General features: G+C 42.9%; 1 protein-coding gene across 3 annotated transcripts in view; it reads left to right on the top strand.

Moving 5' to 3' along the window:
- The window catches only part of arhgap17a (Rho GTPase activating protein 17a), a 30,493-nt gene extending 11,875 nt beyond the window's left edge, over positions 1-18,618 (top strand). Inside the window, exons 3-20 of one of the 3 annotated variants that reach the window (XM_053340760.1) lie at positions 1,415-1,519; positions 2,214-2,290; positions 2,961-3,072; positions 4,043-4,119; positions 4,578-4,695; positions 5,412-5,480; positions 5,670-5,751; positions 6,821-6,948; positions 8,691-8,802; positions 9,077-9,158; positions 9,310-9,390; positions 9,508-9,621; positions 9,848-9,939; positions 10,983-11,130; positions 11,416-11,703; positions 12,490-12,641; positions 13,291-13,842; positions 15,729-18,618. In XM_053340760.1, coding sequence (XP_053196735.1) covers positions 1,415-1,519; positions 2,214-2,290; positions 2,961-3,072; positions 4,043-4,119; positions 4,578-4,695; positions 5,412-5,480; positions 5,670-5,751; positions 6,821-6,948; positions 8,691-8,802; positions 9,077-9,158; positions 9,310-9,390; positions 9,508-9,621; positions 9,848-9,939; positions 10,983-11,130; positions 11,416-11,703; positions 12,490-12,641; positions 13,291-13,842; positions 15,729-15,853 — 2,514 coding nt within the window. In that variant the 3' untranslated portion in view covers positions 15,854-18,618. Of the gene's footprint in view, positions 1-1,414; positions 1,520-1,720; positions 1,754-2,213; positions 2,291-2,960; positions 3,073-4,042; positions 4,120-4,577; positions 4,696-5,411; positions 5,481-5,669; positions 5,752-6,820; positions 6,949-8,690; positions 8,803-9,076; positions 9,159-9,309; positions 9,391-9,507; positions 9,622-9,847; positions 9,940-10,982; positions 11,131-11,415; positions 11,704-12,489; positions 12,642-13,290; positions 13,843-15,728 lie in introns of all 3 variants that reach the window. The other 2 variants (XM_053340758.1, XM_053340759.1) reach the window with 2 other exon arrangements.
- Positions 18,619-19,997: the final 1,379 nt, after the last annotated feature.

Here is a 19,997-nt window from a genome sequence, read left to right as displayed (position 1 = left end):
GTGTGTGTGTGTGTGTGTGTGAGAGAGAGAGTGTGTGTGTGTGTTTGGTAAGTTTGTATTTGACCCAGCTGTTTTGGGAATGCCGGGGGGGGGGGGGGGGCACCATGGGTCGGGAATGACGTAAGAGCACGAGAACAGAGGGAGAGAAAGGAGAGGGAGGAGGGGCGGGCGTACAGAGGCGGATATCTGCTGTGGAATTCCTGAGTTCCGACTCCGTTCTGTTTTTGGAACACAATTGTCTGGTATTCGGTTGATCCTCCCTGCGCATTTGTCTCCCTCCATTTCTGCTCGTTTTTTTGCCCTCTAGACCTCAGTGTTCCCATTTATATTTGGAACATTGTTTATCCCAACTCTTGAGTACATGTTTGTCCCTTTGAGCCACTTACAGACTCTCCGATTCCCCTCTTCAGTTGCACACATTTTATTCCAGATAAAAGAAGACACACCTGATCTGTTTGGAACCGGGTGCTTAAATTGACTTTCTCATGAGCGCTTCTTTGCATCATGAGACTCGTACAGCTCCTCGCAACGACGAGGGGCATTCATGGTGCAGTGACAGTTAGCCGAGGCCTCACGTTGACACTGACAGTCTCAGTCAAGCACCTGGCACGACAGGGACAGTGAATAGTCATTCTGCGCAGCTTCAATCAGGGCTCTGTGGCTGTGACTCCCATCATTGACCAGCCCATCAATGACAGTATTATATCTTGTCAGGCTAAAAAGCACAGAGTGGATCTGTGTGGCCAGGCGAGCAGACAGGAAAAGCCTGTGTAATCAAAAAGACCCTTTTAACACTAAAGAATCACTGCCCCACCACCCCACCACCCCCCCACCCCCCGCTCTCGGTCACAGCCCAGTCGCAGTCCAGCGGCCGTCGCTATGGAGACACTTCCGATGAGTCATGTGTTTCAAAGATAACATTCCAGCGTTGTTCCGCAGGGATGAGCCCTTATCAATCATGTTTGAACTCTGACCCTTAACTCCCTCAAGGCACTAATCAAATTTCTGCGTGGAACTGGACCTCATTAGCTATCCACTCTCTGTTCTGTTGGTTTATGGAAATAAATTCATGGTGTGACAGAGATTAATGAAAAGTTCAGAATTGCGGTGGGATTTAGTCCAAATACTACAAAGCAAAATATTACACTGGGACTACACTGTTTTGATTATTTTTATATAGAAATGTCCACCACAACTTGTAACAGAATGAACTTAGAGCATCATTTTAGCTTTTATTCTTTGTATATGATCATAGACAGTAAACAAAGGTAGATGCCACTTGGGCTAATGTGATGCTTCACAGGGTCGCATTGATGTCATCCTCCAGCTGTGGTAGCCGCTGCTTGCATGTGATGTATGAGCACAGAAGATATTTGCTAAATATTTGTTCCTGCACTTCTTGTTTTACGCACAGATCGAACGGCGCATGGAGCTGGTGCGGGTGGTGTCCCACAACACACACAAGAGGATGGTCTCTTGTCTACAGGGACACATCGGCGCAGATGCGGAGAAGAGACATGTAAGACACAAATCACGCTGCAGTAAATGTTTGTTACAGCCCTGTTTTATGCTTTAAAATAAGCAGCTGTGATAAACTATGTATCATCCACAACACAAATTCTGAGTTGTCATGACGTAAAAGTATCTCCCACTAGGCCTCCAGTACATGATTTCTTTTTTTTTGTGTTTTCTACCCCACACCACCCTACATGCACTACAGTCCGTACCACGCCTCTATACAGGAAATGGTCAGGTAAAAACCACGGATTATTTACTCCACCTCTCTGGTCCTCTTCGACACCACTTTGCTCCATTTTTACCATTCATACATCTGCCGTCTTTATTCACTCTTACTGGAGTCTCTATGCATGACACTTTTGCCTTTGGGTTCCTCTGGTTAAAAACAGGATGTTGGAAACGTACCTGTTTAAAACACTCTATAAAGGAAACTTGCAGCATTGTCAGTCGATGGGTGTGACTCTCCCTTAGTACGCCTCTTAAATCCCATTTAACATCTGTATTTTCCTCCTTCTCTCAGAAAGCCCTCTTCCTTTTCCTGACTCTGTGAATTTACTGTCGACTTGTGCAATGGAATGCCTTTGATGACCTTTCCATTTGTCTAAACAACAAGAATCTGTATTAATAATGTAAAATATAAAGCTAATCACTATCTACATCTGTCCCTCTTCCACACACAAACACTCACCCTGCAGAAAAAGCTTCCTCTGACGGCGCTATCGCAGGCTATGGTGGAGGGAGGAAACCAGTTGGGAGAAGACTCCTTAATAGGGTGAGTTCACGATTGATTGACAGGCCAGATAACCAATTGCGCCGCCTTTTTAAACTGTTGCTATATGTGGCAGATGCACCCAAGAGAGCGTGAAATATGAGGCCATGCATTCAGGGCAAACCAGCTGTGTGTTGTTTTTTTTTTTTGTTTTTTTAATTTAGCTTTTAGTAGTTCCTCTACTTGAGGATCAGATCATTCATCATGACTGAGAGAAACCCACTAAACACAGCCAGACAGTTTATACTTGAGGATCTTGAAAGTGAACATGTCCACATCTACACACTGCCTGTCTGGAAATAATGAGGAAGATGAAGTGAGTGAGTTGGAGAAATTGTGGCCTGAAACTCTGATAACGGTAGTGATACATAGATTTACTGTATAAGCTGGTCAGTAGGCCACTGTGTGCTGCTGGCTTTAGACAGCTAGAAATGATGATATCACAGTGACCTGGTTTAGCTTTCAGTTATTGATCAGGGGACAGAACAGCAGCGTCTGTGTTCATGTGTGAATGATATTTTGTCAGGAGTGGTGTGATTACACCGAATGCAAACATCCTCTCATCCTCACATAACAGTGATAATGAGGGATAAATATGTGCACTTTTAACACTCCTCTTTCTCTCCTTCCTCTCTCTCTCTCTCTGTGTGTTCGTGTCAATGTGCGTTAACAGGAAGATGATGGAAGTGTGCGGAGAGGCGGAGAATCGGCTGGCATCGGAGCTGATGCAACACGAGCTTCAGATAGAGAAGGACGTTCTGGATCCCCTCAGCCAGCTAGCAGAGGTCAGAAGCCGTGCACCCTCCGGACATAACAGCTGAACATAAGTTAAATATTTAAAAACACATTCAGGGCTCTTGACTCGCCTAAAAGTGCAGTCACACAAATTTTCTCTATTATTATCTTTATTTGGTCCGAACCATAGTGGATACCAATAAACAGCATTTTGTGTTTCTGTCTATATTTGGGTTCACACTACCTAGTTGCGTGTGAACTGTTGACATGTCACAGACTCCCAAGTAGTTTGTATATTAGGTAGTTTTTGTAATCTGATCCTACCACATTGGAGATTTGGCAGCAGAAGTCAAAACAAAATCTGCAACATAAGCTAAGTCTCTTCATCATCACAGACTGTGGTTTGCCATCTGTTCATTTTATAAAACAGCTTTCTATCAAACAGCTGCCTCTTTGTACCCGTAAACCTTTAGTTGTTTCCTGTTCTTGCTACGGTTGTCACTCTGAACAAAGTGCACTGCTTTTGCCTCGAGAAGCTGCAATGATTACAGAAAAATCTGCAACTTGGATAATCAACAAAGTGTTTCAATCATTATTTAAGCACAAACACCGAAAAAAAGATTCTTTAATGTGAGCGATAAGAGTCAACTGAATATATTGAAATTTTGGACTGTTAGGTAGGACAAAACAAGCAAATTGAAAGTATAACTATGGGCTGTGGTAAATTGTTATTTTTAACATTTCATAGACCAAATGCTTAATCTATTAACCAGAAAATAATCATCAGGTAGTCCATAATGAAAATAACCATTAGTTGAAACCCAAGAAAAGGCAAAGACCTGCATTTTCTTATGTCCTTTAGTTGTAATTGTGTGCCCTAAAGTGTGAATAGAGGTCTCAGTTGCATGCAGGCAGTCCAGGTATTTCTATTAATTTACCAATAAAAATGCTAAAACGCTCTTAAGTTTGCTCAACTTGTGTTTTTTTTTTTTTTTTTTAACATGTATATAATTCTCATAGGTGGACATCCCCAACATCCTGAAGCAGAGGAAACAGCTGGCCAAACTGGTGCTGGATTACGATTCTGCCAGAGCAAGGTTTAACTGTTCACTCATGTCTCATCTCTCTATCTATGTAATATTTCACTCAGATCCAACTCAAACTCCTGTTACATCACTCACTCCTGAATTTCAAATCAAGTCAAGTCAATTTTTATTTGTGTAGTTCATTATCACAAATCACAAATTTCCCTCAAGGGGGCTTTACAATCTGTACAGCATCCAACATCATCTATTTTTAGAGACTCGATGTGAATGAGGTAAAAACTCCCCCAAAAATGGAAGTAACCGCTGGAAGAGCAGGAAAGGAAAGACTCATCTTCCAGACATCTAATAGATGTTTCTGTGTACTGAACTGTGCTGTAGACCTAAAAGCAAAATTACACTAGGGATGAACAGGATGACAAAGTTATAGAATTTCACATTGTAGTTCTGGGTTGTAGAAACAGTCTCATATCATTTCATTGTCCAATTTGTCCTCATGTCTTTAAACTCAGATGGTTGCAGGCAACCAAGTCAATAATCTCAGGAACAAACACTCAAGCACTGACGGCCAAAGCTGACCTACTGAAGGAGGAGATGGATGAAGCAATGAACAAAGTGGAGCTTTGCAAGGTATGATTGGAGGTGACCTGTGGGTTTTTCTATGCATGTCTGCTGCCTCATTATGTTCTTGTTTACCAAGTTCATAGGAGGGTGTTCCAGCAGTCACACACTGTCAGCATTGCAAATGTTGGGAATGGGAAAGCCAGAGATCATTTCCCGCCTTACGCGACTTAAAAAAAGTAACTGGGAATAGGCCTAGTCAGAACTTTCAAAAGGGGGAAAAGTAATTTCAGCAACAAACCGGTCATTCCAAGACCCTCGAGCCCTCTGACCCGGTTTGCTGACGCACACAGATGACTGAAAAATGCTCCGTCAGCTCTGCGCGATTGCATCTATTGAACTGAGCCGCTGGCGAGCTGGAGTTTAACTGCTGCGTGATGTGTCAGGGTTTCTATCCAGGAAGCACAGAACCTTGTGTTTCCCCTTCACCAGCTCTCCCTTCCAGTCTCACAGAGGCCTGCCAAGAGCAGGAGGATTTATGACTCACATAGAGCACAGAGCAGAGGCTTAGCTGACCACTGGCGCTTATCCTTACGCCACTTAAAATACCGGCCTTTCATTTGATGGATGACAACGTGAGGCTGGAGATGTATTTTCTTAATGAATTAATAATGGCTTACTGCAGCGATGCTTCTCTTCTTTCTTGTGCATCTTGATTTTCAAAAGTTAGTATTAAGATGATTGTCTCAGTGCTCAAGATTTACACCCCTGTGCTTCTCCGGCAGGACCAGCTTTCTGCAGACATGTACAGTTTCTTCTCAAAAGAAGGAGAGTACGCCCGCTACTTTGTAACGGTGAGTGAAGGGTGCGTCACACTCAGCAAGGCAAAAAGTGAGTGCTGACTTTCTGTGGGAATGTTCACAGCCGCTGTGTAACTGTGAAACAGAGGCTTGGCCTGACATTTTATTTACTTGCTGTCATATCTTTTACACCCCCCCCCCCCCCCCCCCCCCCCCGTCTGACTCTCTGCTTGATGTCTGCAGCTCCTAGAAGCTCAGGCTGATTACCACAGAAAGTCTCTCACTCTCCTGGAGGGTGTCTTGCCAACCATCCAGACTCAGCAAGGTAAAGTACACACACACACACACACACACCTTCATGCACACACCCACTTAGCACTAACCAGTACAGTGTTAAAAAAACAACTTACATACAAGAAGGCAGTGTGCAGGGCATAATACAAGACCCCCCCCCCCCCACCACCCCCCCCTTTTTCTTTGGTGTCTTTTTTGAAACAAAATTTTCCCAGTTCGATACAGGAGAAGTTTGAGGTTGAGAACTTTGCCTCGAGGTGCACTGACAAGTAGTTCCTAGGAGCAGAAGTGGTTTCTTATTCACTTTTCCAGCTGGCTTGGGAAATGAAACCAGTTACTGTACCCTTCAGTTACATCACTCCGGTCTGTTTTCCTAACTTCTGCACTACCTTTTGCCTCAGTTGCGGTAATTGTTAAAAGACCACAAATGGGGCCCAGATATTAAAGAATAGTCTTTTGTTTTCACTGCTCTGCTCTCCAAAAATAATCTATCTTTCCTTTCTTTTTCCAGCATATCTTTTCTCTGCTCTCTTTGTAAGGCTTTTTGTCTTTATTTGAAATGTTGAAGCCATGTCTTATTCAAGAACCTTGTTTTTTTCTGCACTAAACACATATGGTCTAAACCAGACAAGCCTGGTCTCCCAGCATGTGGCGATGACTCACCAAATCCACATAACCACCCACCCCACCCTCGCCCCTCTCACATCACACCCACCTGGGTTCTGCAGCCCTCCCCTCCTCCTCTGTCCTCTGCCTCCCCATTCACTCGCATGTTAGCACACACACACAGAGAAACAGAGAAACACGGCTGAACAGTCACTCCCGCTGTCTGGGAGCATGTGGTTATTATTTGACGGCACCCTGTAGGGGGAGTGACGACTGGTTGGGAACTGGCTGGAGGGAGAGTTGTTGACCCAGATATCTGCCATCCAAAAAGCAACAGGCTTGTTCGCACTGAATCCTGGGCCAAAGCAATACACCGGCCAAACCCCCATAACTCTGCCTTCAGAAGATTTGTTTTATATGTCTTTTTTTAGATTTGAAACATGAACGAGATTACAGCAATTCACCTCTTCTTTCACCCCCTCTTTTGTGTTCAGACTCTTGGACGGAGAAGCCGGCGTTTGGCACGGCGCTGGATGAACACCTGAAAAGGAGCGGAAGGGAGATCGCTCTGCCCTTAGAAGCCTGCATCATGATGCTTCTAGAGACGGGCATGAAGGAAGAGGTAACTGAGAACAGACAAAGAAAAAACAGCGCAGCAGGGAGGGAGAGATTAGATAGAAGGGGTAGCATTTTGCAAGATTATTGTGCAGCATGGATAGAAAGAGTAGAATCATCCTCCTGTTGTAAGAAGAGTGCAACAAGAGGTTGTAAAAGAAGCATCTGAGTGATTTGCTGCTCTGCAGTGGAGAGCACAGGAAGCTAGGGAGGGTTTTAAAACAGCCAGAGTTTGGAAATGAAAACTTTTTGTCCAGTCTGCTGTTACATTGTAGAACAACATCTGTAACCATGGTAACTGCACACAACAAAGCAGTAAGTTCAGCAAAATGCTCAGAAGATATTACAAATGAAGTGTCTTTTGTCGACTAAAACTAACAAAACTGGACTAAAATTAAACTATAACCAATATATCTAGATTAAATCTAAATCAGGTGACACATGAACACTGCAGATGACTAAGCCAAAGGTGAAAGCTTTCATTTAATGGTAACAAGGGCATCCAGAAGTTACACCAGACTCTGCAGCTCTGTGGAGCTTTTTTTATTCTCATGTAGCATTGTTTAGGTTTTATGGCCCACATATTATCCAGTGTCAACAGCAGCGTTTAGCCATTCTCAGCAAACAAGCACCGTTAAACCCGCTGAATGTTAACCTCCCCGACGCCAAACAGCAAAGTTAGCAACCTGGACAAACAAAAGCAAAAAAAAAAACATTTAGTAAGCTTAAAACTCAGCAACCCCCCCTCTGGAGTCGGTGGAGACTAAAACAGAGCTAAAAGAAGAGCGAAGACTGCATTTCATCACCAATTAGATGTTCAGAGATTGTTTTCTAGCACCTTTATTATATAACATAATTCTAATGACAACCAGCAGCCGTTGATGATTTAGAGGTAATTGTCCAGCTGCCAGCTAATTCCCTCTACGCTGTTTTCTTTGTCTCACCATGTAAGTAAAACAAGTGCCCGTGTAGCTCATTAAAAGTCACATGGAGCCGTGGCTGCGATTACTGGCTTCACCGGTCATCGACATAATCAAAACCAAGCATTTGTTTATTCAGCGAGCATGTTAAGACTCAAGGAGATGAGCGGATAAACAAACTGTAAACAGGGGAAACTTCTGCATTTCCACATCCAGAGACACTTGTCGCCCCTTCTGCTGCCCCCGCCGTGATTTATGAAATGTTTGCAACAAATTTAGAATACAACAGAGTCTACTTGTCTCCTGTCCATAAATCAGATTTCCTTGTGCGTGTGTTTGTGCAAGGAAAAAAAAAAAAAAGAAAAGAAGAAGAAGAGTGGAAGTGTTAACTGCAAAACACATTATTTGTCACCCCTTTTCATTCCCTGGTGAGTCCGGTCTCTGTCATTACGGCGTGAAGACGGTCTTTGTTTACATGTCAAAGTAGAGAGCTAGCTGCACTGTGAGTGGTGGGTGTGTTTGTTTGCCTGCTTTGAGGTTTCATTATGTGCAGCTGGCAGGGGGAGTTTATGTAGTGGATTTATACAGAGTCCAACTGTAATTGAGTGTTAGAAAAGTAAGTGTGTGTGTGTGTGTGTGTGTGTGTGTGTGTGTGTGTGTGTGTGTGTGTGTGTGTGTGTGTGTGTGTGTGTGTGTAGTTTCACTGAAAGCGCAGTGGTCTTGTGCACACACTGAATGTCTGCATCTATCTTTGTTGTTGTTTACTGGTTATGACTGTGGTTTATTTGTCTGTGTGTGTGTGTGTGTGTGTGTGTGTGTGTGTATTTAGGGTCTGTTCAGAATCGCAGCAGGAGCATCCAAACTAAAGAAGCTGAAGGCGGCGCTGGACTGTTCCACATCACAACTGGAGGAGTTTTATTCCGACCCCCACGCTGTTGCTGGTACGTCCCAAACCCGGAGCTCATTTTTTAGTTTCGGAACTTCTTCGATTTATAACGTGCACCAAAATCCTAAAGCAAGTAACTTAGGGTAATCAAAAATATGTTAAAGTCAGTATGTGTGTTTTTTATGTCATTTTTTATGTCTTCGTTCTATAAAAAATTCTAAATAGTTACATCCCACTGCAGTGACAGATTTCAGTACTCACAATTATAATTATAATGTAATAAATTGTAATGTTTAAGTCTAAAAACATCTGTGCACGTGTGATTTCAGGAGCACTGAAATCGTACCTGAGAGAACTCCCCGAACCCCTAATGACCCACCAGCTTTATGACGAGTGGAACCAGGCATCCAGGCAAGGCTCATAACATTATCACTGGGGATAAAATGTACCAAGAATGTACAGTCGATTACACAGCTGTGCCGCAAATATGAAGAAAATGACATGTAAGGATATTTCATTATAGATGTGACTAATGATGTGCTCCACTTTCAATCTTTTCCAGCGTGTCGGACCCTGACACGAGGCTCCAGGCGCTCTGGGTCGTGTGTGATAAGCTACCAAAGAATAACAAAAACAACCTGAGGTTAGCCACCGATGTTGATCATACACAGAGAACGGTTACCGAGGCTTCTCATTTCTTTCTGTTGTGTGAGTGACTGTTGGCATCAACGCTAATAATAACTGCTGTGTTTTTCTGCAGGTATCTGGTGAAGTTTTTAGCTAAGCTGGCTCAGGAGAGCGAGGTGAACAAAATGACTCCTAGCAACATCGCCATCGTCCTGGGACCCAACCTGCTCTGGGCCAAGACTGAGGGGTGAGAAGGGGTTAAAAGCATCTTTGTCTACATAAAATATCTTTGTCTAATATTGAATAGCAAAGGTTTATTAATAATCTCTGAGGCATAGTGGAGTAGATTTCTACAAACTGTGACCATCCATCCTTTTTCTTATTTTATAATATTTATGTTATTTGAGCTTATTTCTGAGTGCCTTTCATTATGTCAGGACTCAATTGTTGTTCTTCCACATGTGTACAACCAGGAGTCTGGCCGAGATGGCCGCAGCTACCTCTGTGCACGTGGTGGCCATCATAGAGCCCATCATCCAGCACGCCGACTGGTTCTTTCCTGAGGGTAAGGTTCCTGGTTTCCTCCACAAGCAGTCCCTCTCCTACAGGATAGAAATACAACCACCAACATCTGTTACAGTTATCAACAAAGTCGAGACCTACACCTACACTTCTTCGGTCCAAACATTTTTGCATTTTTGTCGTGGTTCGTCTGGCAGGTTCGTCAAAGTCTGTCTTCAGTTCTTGTAGCTTAAGCTTAAATGATGACGGACTGTCTACTCCACAATTTACCGTTTGGAGTGCTCGCACAGACGGGGATAATGTGTCAGCGGCTTGTGCTGTCACCTCAAAACAATAAGGACCTCTGTTGAGTTTATGGCTATTTCTGTGCCGAGTTTGCATATTTTTCTAAAATTTTTTCCACCCACAACTCATACACTGACAAATCCAGGCAGATTTGAGAGTCCTAGCACTCCATTAGCATGAATATAAGAGTGACTTATCACCGCTGTGACGGGCCGGTGTTTGTTGACCGCGCCCTCTATTGTAAAGACGTGGTGATTCACACAATACCCTCGATAAGAATAGAGAAAAGAAATAGGAATTAATGGTGCTCATGCAGGTTAAGAACAAAAGGTTGAATAAAGGCATCTGTCAAGACTTTTGACTTGACTTCCTGCCCAGTTTTAATTTGTTAAGGTAAGTTTGCCAAGCATGTGCAACTGGCTGTCCGATGTCAACATCTGCCTCCTCTTACCCATAAAACCCTTTTTGTTTTGGGGCTGTTTCCTGCATTTGGTTCAGATTTCAAACCACCTATCAAACCACAACACATTTCTCTTGGATAAAGACTTAAGACCCACACGGTCTAGTGGTTAATAAGGGTGTCCAATCATCACAGGTTACAGGTTTTAAAGATCCCCTCCAGACATGTGTGAAAACATATAATAACACTCTACTTAGAACAATAATGTGTGTCTGATGTGCTTTACCACGAAAAAAGCATTAGCATTTTAGCTTTCTTTGTATTCTTGGTATGATTTCTACAAGATAAAGTTAAACTAGATGCGTTCTCTCTGTTAATGTTCTCTCTCTCTCTTCTTCCAGATGTGGAGTTCAATGTGTCCGGCATGTTTGCGATGCCCACGCCTGCATCCAACCACAACAATCACCTGGATTATGACTGCAGCACCATCGAGAGGAAGCGGCCTGGCAGTATGGTGGGACCAGAGAGCGACGCATCGCGCAAAGACAAGTAATCAAGCAGGATTTGCTCAGTGCTGTTAGCAGATTCACTCTCATTAATTGCTTTTGGGAATAATTTTGGCTTTAATCCAGTTTCTGGTCCCTTTCTTTTGCTTCCTATAATTTTGTAGTGGATAGAATCTTTGTAATATGATCCTTAACACTATTTTACTGACTTCCATGTGCACTGAGGTGGTGGTGATTCTCTGTCCTCATCTAATCATTGACTCTGTGTTCAAAGCTGTGGTGTTTTTTCTTTTTTCTCCCTCACCGTCTCCTCGCTGTCCCTCTGTAGCACCCCTAACAAGCACTCGGACCACACCCTCCGTAGAGGCAGTAACACCTTAGGTAGAAAGCAGCACACTTCACCTGCCTTCCAGCCTCCTTTACCCCCCGTGGAGGCTGCGGGGCAGCAGGGGCACGGGGCCGGGCAGGTCTCCCAGGCCTTGGCCGAGCCCCAGCCCCAGCCGCAAGCTCCACCGGGGGGGTCAGGGCTTGACAGCTCCCAGCAAAGCTTGGCGCAGGGTCTCGCTGCTCTCGCAGCCGCTCAGCAGCTTCTAGCCCAGCACACAGAAGAGCTCAGGTAAGGGCTGCTCCCCTGCCTGCCTGCTGCTGGTGGGGAGTGACACAGCATGCTGTATAGACAGACATACAGATGTGTGTTTATGCTTTCAGTGTTCACATTGTGGGAAGACTCTCTCAGAGAACAGATAAGTTCAGTCTTACTGGCTCCATAAAAGCACAGCAAATTATAAATGCATGATTCACTGGTGTCTCGCAGACACCACCTCCTCTCTTGGTCACTTTGGTTCAGCTTGTGTTTCCCTAGCAAAGCCACAAGTTTTCATACACCGCCAGTCACAGCTATGCTAGACTTCAGCCCACAGAAAGAGCACAACAATGGCTGCTGTCATTCTGCTCAGAGTCACTCCCAGGGCCTCTCTACTTCCCCATCCCTCTGCTTTCCTCCCCAAATCACTGGAATCAGCGGGAACGTCACACTAACTGGCCTAAACTGCCTAAACTGCCTTGAAAAGCCTGGACATTTGTGCCTGTTACGCAACGACTAAAGGGTGTCTTTGATTTAGTTGGTGAAAGGGCAACATTCAACATTCATATCCAGACAGATAACACTATTCAGTCCAGCATTCTTATGGTCCTACAGTCTCTATTGGGAAGGTAAATTTAGATGGCACCCAGATTACATTTGTGAGCTTTATCATTGCAGCATTTGTTATTGTAGCTGTTTGAATTCAGTGCATCTACTTTGATGGCTTTAGCCTTTAATAAGAAGCATTTAGTGGTGAACGCAGCTTTTCAGAAAGCTGGATGGTTTAAAAGCTTTCCTTTTTCCTTTTTGTCTGTAAAGCAACCCAAAGCTACGTGACTCCACACCTGCCCAGACCCCTCTGCTCCAGAGGAATGGCTCTGGAGGAGGAGGGGGTCAGGCTGCAGGGCAGCTGGGCACTGGGACCCCCGGGGCTGGACCCATGGGGCCAAGTCCGCATATGATGCGCAGAGGTAAGAGACTGCACACTAGTAGGGTACAAAGATTCTCAGTCACTCAGATCATAAGATAGCAAGTATTAAGTTAAAGCCAGCTGGATTTGAAAATGTCTGGAAGAGGTTTTTTTTTTCATTTTTGGGAAATATCTTCAAAAATAGTCATATTTTATGTTCTGGCAACCCTAAAGATGCTAATTCCTCTTTTAATGTCATGTGTGATGCTCTGCTTTTCGTCAAAAAGTCCCTCTACACTCACAGTAGCAACATGTAGCTGTCTCTGATTTTCACTTCCCTTCACTGGCCTCCTTAACAGAGGACTGATTACAAAGCTCAGCTCATAACTCATCACATCCACATTATGTTGAGATTTTATACATATTACAAATTCAGACTGAAGTCATTATTGGCTCTTAAAGGAATAGTACAACAGTTTTGGAAATATGCAGATGTGGATTAAAGAAATTAGATATAACATGTAAACTAGTGAACTTTATAGGTTTTTTTTTCTTTCTTTGTTAAAAAATGTTCACACCTTTTAATTGTTGGACTTAAAAAACAATATTTTAACTGTGCAGAGTTAACTCAACATTACAGATGAAAGTAGATTTTGTGTGTTTGTTTATTAGTGTCACCAATAATCATGAGATCCTCCATCAAATTTCAGGTACCAAGAAGCAGGCTCCGGCCCCTCCCAAACCCACAAACCCTCCTCCCAGCCAGCCCTGCAATTCAGTGAACCACACCACCACCTCCTCCTCCTCAGGCTCATCCCAGTGCTTCAGCCCCACTCCCAGACCTCTGTCCAGCCACTCGCCCACCTCTCCCACCTCCCCCAACTTACAGCCATGCACCACACCCAGGCGCCACTCCAGCAACCAGCCCCCAATCCACGCGCCCAGCCACCCTCCTCCGGAGCCCCCTACACAGGCCAGCCCACCCCCTCAGCAGGCGTCGCCCGGCGGGGAACAGCAGAGTGCGGACCCTTCACCCCCGGACACCCCGACACCTCCGGACACCCCTCCGCCTTCCGCCACCACCCACGACGGCCCCGGGGCTGTCGCTCCTCCGTCCCCGGCTCCCTACCAGACAGGCTCTCTTCCCCGGCCGCGACCCGTCCCCAAACCCAGGAACAGACCCAACGTCCCACCACCACCACAGCCCACCACACTGACGGGCGACACCAACGGGATCTGTGCCACTGCTTACAAGATGATGGGTGAGACTCATTCCTCACATCACGACTGCACGTAGAATACTTGAATTGATTTCACTACTGAAGTACTAATGTGCTCTCTGTCTAATAGTCTTGCATTGTAATACCTCCGCAGGTTAAAGACGTACTTGTGAGAGGTTTGTTGTTAATTGACACTTGCACTGGCAGCACCTGCACTTCATGTTTATCTCTGGAACTCTTTCTCATCACCACGGCCATTTTGTACCGCCTGCAGCCTCTGTCAGATATCATTTATCCAGACCTGACCACAGACTGTCACACTACACATCACAGTCCCACATGCTCCCCTGAGTAAAGCATCCATTCCTCCATTTCTGGCCTTAAAATCTCTAAAACATACTGTATATACAAGACAAAGAATGCAAAACCCCCACAGGGAGGGAAGAAAACTGCAGTCAGTGGACGAGGAGAGAATGATAAAATGATTATCTAAACTTTTCAAGGACTTTAAAAAGAAATCCACTTAACATGCGCCTCCTCACACAGATATGAAGTCCTTGAACTTCCCTCTAGAGGATTCATATTTTCTACAGTCATCCAATAAAGAACAGTCATGTCTAGAAATGTGTGATTCAGGCAAAAACTAATGTTGTAGTGTTTTACTTTCATTTCTCTTTATTTATTTTCCCCAATTTCTTTTATTTGATCTATTTGAGGTTTTATCTGACTGTTAATGATATACTTTTGCTTTCTTAGTTTTTGACACTTATATATTGATGATCATCAGTTTTCCTATAGCTGATGGCTCATTCAGCAGTCACCTGTTGCAGATTGCCTTCATTTTAAGATATATATACATTTAACATGATGCTGTTAGGGTTAGTTATTGGTTATTGGAACGTAGGATGAAAAGCACTGCAGAATCAAAGGGCTGTGATGTGTAGTACGGCACTCTTGCACCAGGGCTATCATTTATCATGAGTCATCATCTTTTCCTATCACTGAAAAGTGACCATCAGTAACACTGTGAGGGTTTGAAACTGATTAAATCTTACCAAAGCAGGCAGATATGTTCGAAGTGCAGAACTGAGGTCACTTTCAAACTCTTAACTCTTGTTTTTCTTTTTTTTTTTTTAATATAAAATGTGACACGGTGTATGTTTGTTTGTCATTGTAGGTATTGTAGTGATTCAGAGTTTTAAATGTCAGCGCCACTATCCAGCATGTATAACTCCAACATGCATGTTTATAACTCACTAATGTCTCAGCTGTACATTCAAGTTTGTGTGTGTGTTCATAATGCACGTTCAGATTAGTGTTTTATTTATTGATGTATTCTAATATACGGCCAAACACCGACTAGTTTCAGCTTCTCTTGTCAAGCAATGTGTTCATATGTAAATTGGGAATTTCCAGCACATCTGGTCACACGGCTGATAAATTCGAAACCGCTCTGCTTCACATTTTCCAATCTGCTCTCACTGCCTGCTGCACCTTTCCCATTTCCAGTCTCTGACCAAACACCGCCACCTGCTGGTCAGACCTCCACCCTCGACAGAAGAGCTTTACACTGCTCTGCCTCTGCTGCTGTTGCTGCTTAAGCTATGGAAAATATGACACTGTTTCACTGAATGCCATAATTGCATCAGCTTTAAATGTTTAAATACAGCAGAGAGAAGCTGCACATGTTTGTGATTATGGCCATTGTTCATATAATGCAGGCATGAGTAGTGTCTTTATTTCTTTATGGAGGTTTATGGAGTGTTGCATGGAAAACATATTAGCCATTGCTTACAAGCATAAACAACAGTGTTTTAAATGTGTTTTTTTTATTGTTTTGTTTTCATTAAAAATGCATGTAACTGCTTTTTTCACTCTCTACTCAAAGTGACTTGTTTTTCCTTCATCCCTTCTCTTTCGCTCTCCAGACCCAGCGATGTCTTTCAAAGGGCTGAGTCGAGCTTTGGTCCCTGAGTTCGCTGTAGACCAGCAGCCAGCCTCCTCCCTGCCTCTCAGAGACTGTGACCTGGACACTGAAAGCACCGTCCTATAAAGCAGGAGACGATGACACGCTTTGGTCTCGCACATACACACACATACCCCCCCCCCCACCCCACACCCTCTCACACGCATCTCCTCTCATCATCTACACACACATAATTTAGCCTCCTCTTGTAGCGTAACATCCCTCCTCAGAAAGTCTGCTGTTATCCTCTCTCAGTCCTCCCTGTGTGATGGACCTTAATGTGACATAATGCACCTTCTGGCAGCCATGATGGAGTTCTACAGCTCATTTACATTCTTACTAGAGTTGCAGCTAACAATTATTTTCATTATCAATAAATCTGCTGATAAATTTTTCAATCAATCTATCAATTTTGTCTATAAAATATAAAAGGATATGGATATATTCAGTTTGCTGTCATGTAATTCTCACATTTGAGAAGCTAGATGCAGATTTGTGGCATTTGTGCTTACATCATCCACAAAACAATCATTCAGTTATTCAGATAGTTGCAGATTAATTATCTGTCGATCAACTAATCGACTAATCGTTGCAGCTTTACATTTTAATGTATTTAAAGCATTTACCAGTGTTTGTAACAGCATCATACATCAATCACTTTCCATAATTACACACGCAAGTTAGTTGGATATCAAAGTTATAAACACGTACCTTTACATTTAAAGTATATATCATGTAACTTGAAGCTGAAACTTGTCTATTAATAGATTAGTCGATTGATAGATGATTAACTGGCATTAATTTCGATCACTCGAGACAATATGAGTTAGCTCAACACATTAGCACGTGAATTGATAGTGAGAATAATACATAGTAGCAGCCTGAGTCACAGTACAGATGATAGCTGCCTTTTTCTATGTTGCAGTTATCTCAATTCAGAAGCATATCATCATATTGGGCCTCTCGCTTTGACTCGTAGTGTAACTGCACCGACCTCCACCCACAACGCTACAGCCTCCTGCAGGTAGTGCTCATCTCCAGCCGAGCCGCTAAAGCTTGTCATTAGCCATTATTTACTGACTGGAGAGTGCCTTTGACCTCCACTATGGCGCCGGATGTCGCTTGCGAGGAGGATTGTGAACACCACTGCAAAGCCTCTATACTGCAATACACACACACACACACACACATATACATACACCACCTCTTTCTTTAGACTGTAGCTCCTGCAGAACAAGCTCCAGACAATCAGCAGAGTCTGAGGAAGGAAGCGTTCAAACGACAACCGACAGTCAACCGTGTTAACGATGATGCAACAGCTGGATGCTGTTACGGAGGAAGGCCACATGGACTTTGGGGAAGGGGGAAGGGGGGTGTCAGAGGAAATGCCAAAATACGGACTTCTGAGACTCGTTTGGAATTTGGTGTGAGGTGTTTTTGTATTTTTTAATGTTGAAAATGGCCTTAGAACAATAAAAGAAGAGGAAGGAGAGGTATTTCTACAGCACAGGAGGGGGAAGGGAAGAGGTCAGCAGGTGAAGTAGAAACCAAAACTGTTTAAGTGTAGCTGGTGACTGCAGGTTTCCAGTCGTCTCAAACACTTTTCTTTTTTTTTTTTTTTTTTTTAAATGTGTATGAAAACCCACCCTCCCATATCCCCTTTTTTTTTCTCGCTCTTGTATTTATTTACCGAGTTAAAAAAAACACACACATTCCCTGTGGCTTGACGTAATTAATGCAGTCTTTAAATGTAAATCATGCCTTATCGGTTCCCCCCAGAACCACGTCATAAGAATTCAAGCATTTATATATTTACTGTATGGAGGATATACTTGGCTCCTAGCACCGCAGTATTTCCAAGAAGCCGTCTTGGTGACAAGTATGTTTCAGGGATGTAAGGAAGGTGATTTTTGACCCTCTGCAATAGAAGTCGTGTATGGTTCTGTATCGTTACAGCAAAAAAAAGAAAAAAGTCTATTTAAAATGTGTTTCTTTTTTTTCTTTTTTTTTGTGGTTGATTTTTGGAAGCTGAAGTAGCAGGAGGTTAGCTGCCCTCCCAGCCTGAATGCAGTCAGTATTTTTTATTGCCTTTCTGTTTCTCCCATCTGTCTGTGTTTTCTCTGGTGTTTACCGGCGCATTACACACAACAGGCTGCGTGTGAGTGAATGTAGTGAAGACTTCTTTGTTTTTTTTTTATTATTAAAGAAGTGCTTAACCAGCCTCTTCACCCGGGACAGAGAGACGCATAAACAGCTGATGTTGCACTTAAGCGCAGGCCAAACTCAATGAGTGGTTTCCTAGTGAACTGGTTTTGAGGGTTTTTTTTCCTTTTTTTTTTTTTTTCTTTTCGTCAGTCTTTCCCACTGAGCTGAGAGCACACGGCGCTGTGGAGCCTCAGTAGTGATGTGGTGTTAGATTTTGCCAGGTCAAAAGATTTTTTTAATTTTTTTTTTTTTTCAAATGGCTTTGTTGTATTTTCTGTGTAAGCTTTGCTTGTTGGCCTCAAATATAATGCAGAGTTTGGTTCCCAGAGAACTGATTCGATATGGTACCAATGGAGAAAGTCTTGGATGCCGCAATTGCCCTGAAAACAGGTTTCATTCAGTTTTTCAGTGACAATCAAGCATTAATAATCCCCTCCTTGCTCTCTTTGCTCCTGTACCTCGCTGCCTTATCCCTCGGCATCAAGACGAACAAATGCCATTAAACTAGAAGTGATAATGCTGCATTTTTAAGCTCCATAGTTTTGTATGTATGCCGTCTGGTGAGCTTAAATACAGAATAAAAACATGTAATATGAATGCTTGGATATACCCCCTTTCCAAAGAAAATAAAGTATATGAAGAAACTATACAAATGTGTCCATGGTTAATGTGCTTGTGTGTGACAGTTAACAACTCCTGTAAACATTACCAAACTAACCTCCCTAGTATGAAAGCATATCATTGCCATAATAATGTGAATTACATCAGTAAGTGAAAACCAGAATTTGACAGTTAAATACTACAGAATTTATTGAGATATCTAAATTTGAAAACACTTTCTGAATGTATGCAGTCTGAATTTCACCTCATTTCCAGTATACATTTATTTTAAGGTTCTCTAATTCAATTGAATTCAATAGGAATATTAGATTCAGAATAGAAAGAATGAATTCAGGAGGCACAGATAAAGTAAGGCAGTCTTTACTTTCAAGCATGATGTTTTTTATAGATCAAAAAAAAACATATCCTTCATCTGAAAGCATCAAACCAAACATAAAAGGTAAAACAATCACAAAACATGAGCAACTTTCCATGAAAACATATAAAACAGTTATAAAAGGGAACCTGTCAGGGACAAATAAATCAACCTAACAAGACGAACAGAAGTGTATTCATTTTAAAACCTAAATATCCAGGGAGGGTAAATGCTACCAGCTGCACATCTTAATACATTAACTGCACCAACATGCAATTGATTTGGACAAGAAACACTGTTACTACACTAGTAGCAGCTAGGATTGCATTTTACGAGATCACGGTCACCTCGTAAGCTGGACTAAAGCTGTGCAAGAAGAAGAAATAGAAACAGTAATTTCCTCGTGACACTCTTGGTATCCCCAAATAAGAAAATAAACTAAAGACTTGGAGGACAAACGAGCATACAGTACAAAATGAAAATGATGAGCAGTGCATAGCAAAAACAGTGAAATTTACAATCTCAACATAATTCATCAACGTGAAATACAACAAAACTACAGATACACTGTAGATCAGAGAAGCAGGAAATGACCATTTACAGTAGGATGGTGTTGTTTCTTTCCTCCTCCACACGTTTGACAGTTCATTCATCCAGCAGCCGCCCACTTCTTTAAGCAGGGCTGAAATACTCAAAGTACACAACTATTAGCTGTCCTCTCTACCCAGAGCACTCAGCTCAGCCTTCACACAAAAGCTGGCATTTATCTTTCTGTACTGACTAAAAAAAAAGGACATTAACTGTTAAAAAGATTTACTATTCCACCCACACAAGTCGTGAAACAGATGATGTATGAGCCAGATTTCACAATGGGTCTCATATAATGGTGCGAGAATGTAAGTCGGTGTCGCCTCTCTCAGTGAAAGGTGTAATACTGTAGCGAATGATGGCTCGCAAATAAATGAGGTTCCTCACAAAGAAGAACAAAACATGCTGAATGGCTGACGACTACGGCTCCTATAGTTTCTGGTACATTTGCTGCAAACTGGT

The sequence above is a fragment of the Scomber japonicus genome, chromosome 20 (assembly GCF_027409825.1).
Source record: "Scomber japonicus isolate fScoJap1 chromosome 20, fScoJap1.pri, whole genome shotgun sequence".
NCBI lineage: Eukaryota > Metazoa > Chordata > Actinopteri > Scombriformes > Scombridae > Scomber > Scomber japonicus.
The sequence above is the reverse complement of the archived record's forward strand: the minus strand, read 5'-3'. Positions and strand labels throughout refer to the sequence as shown.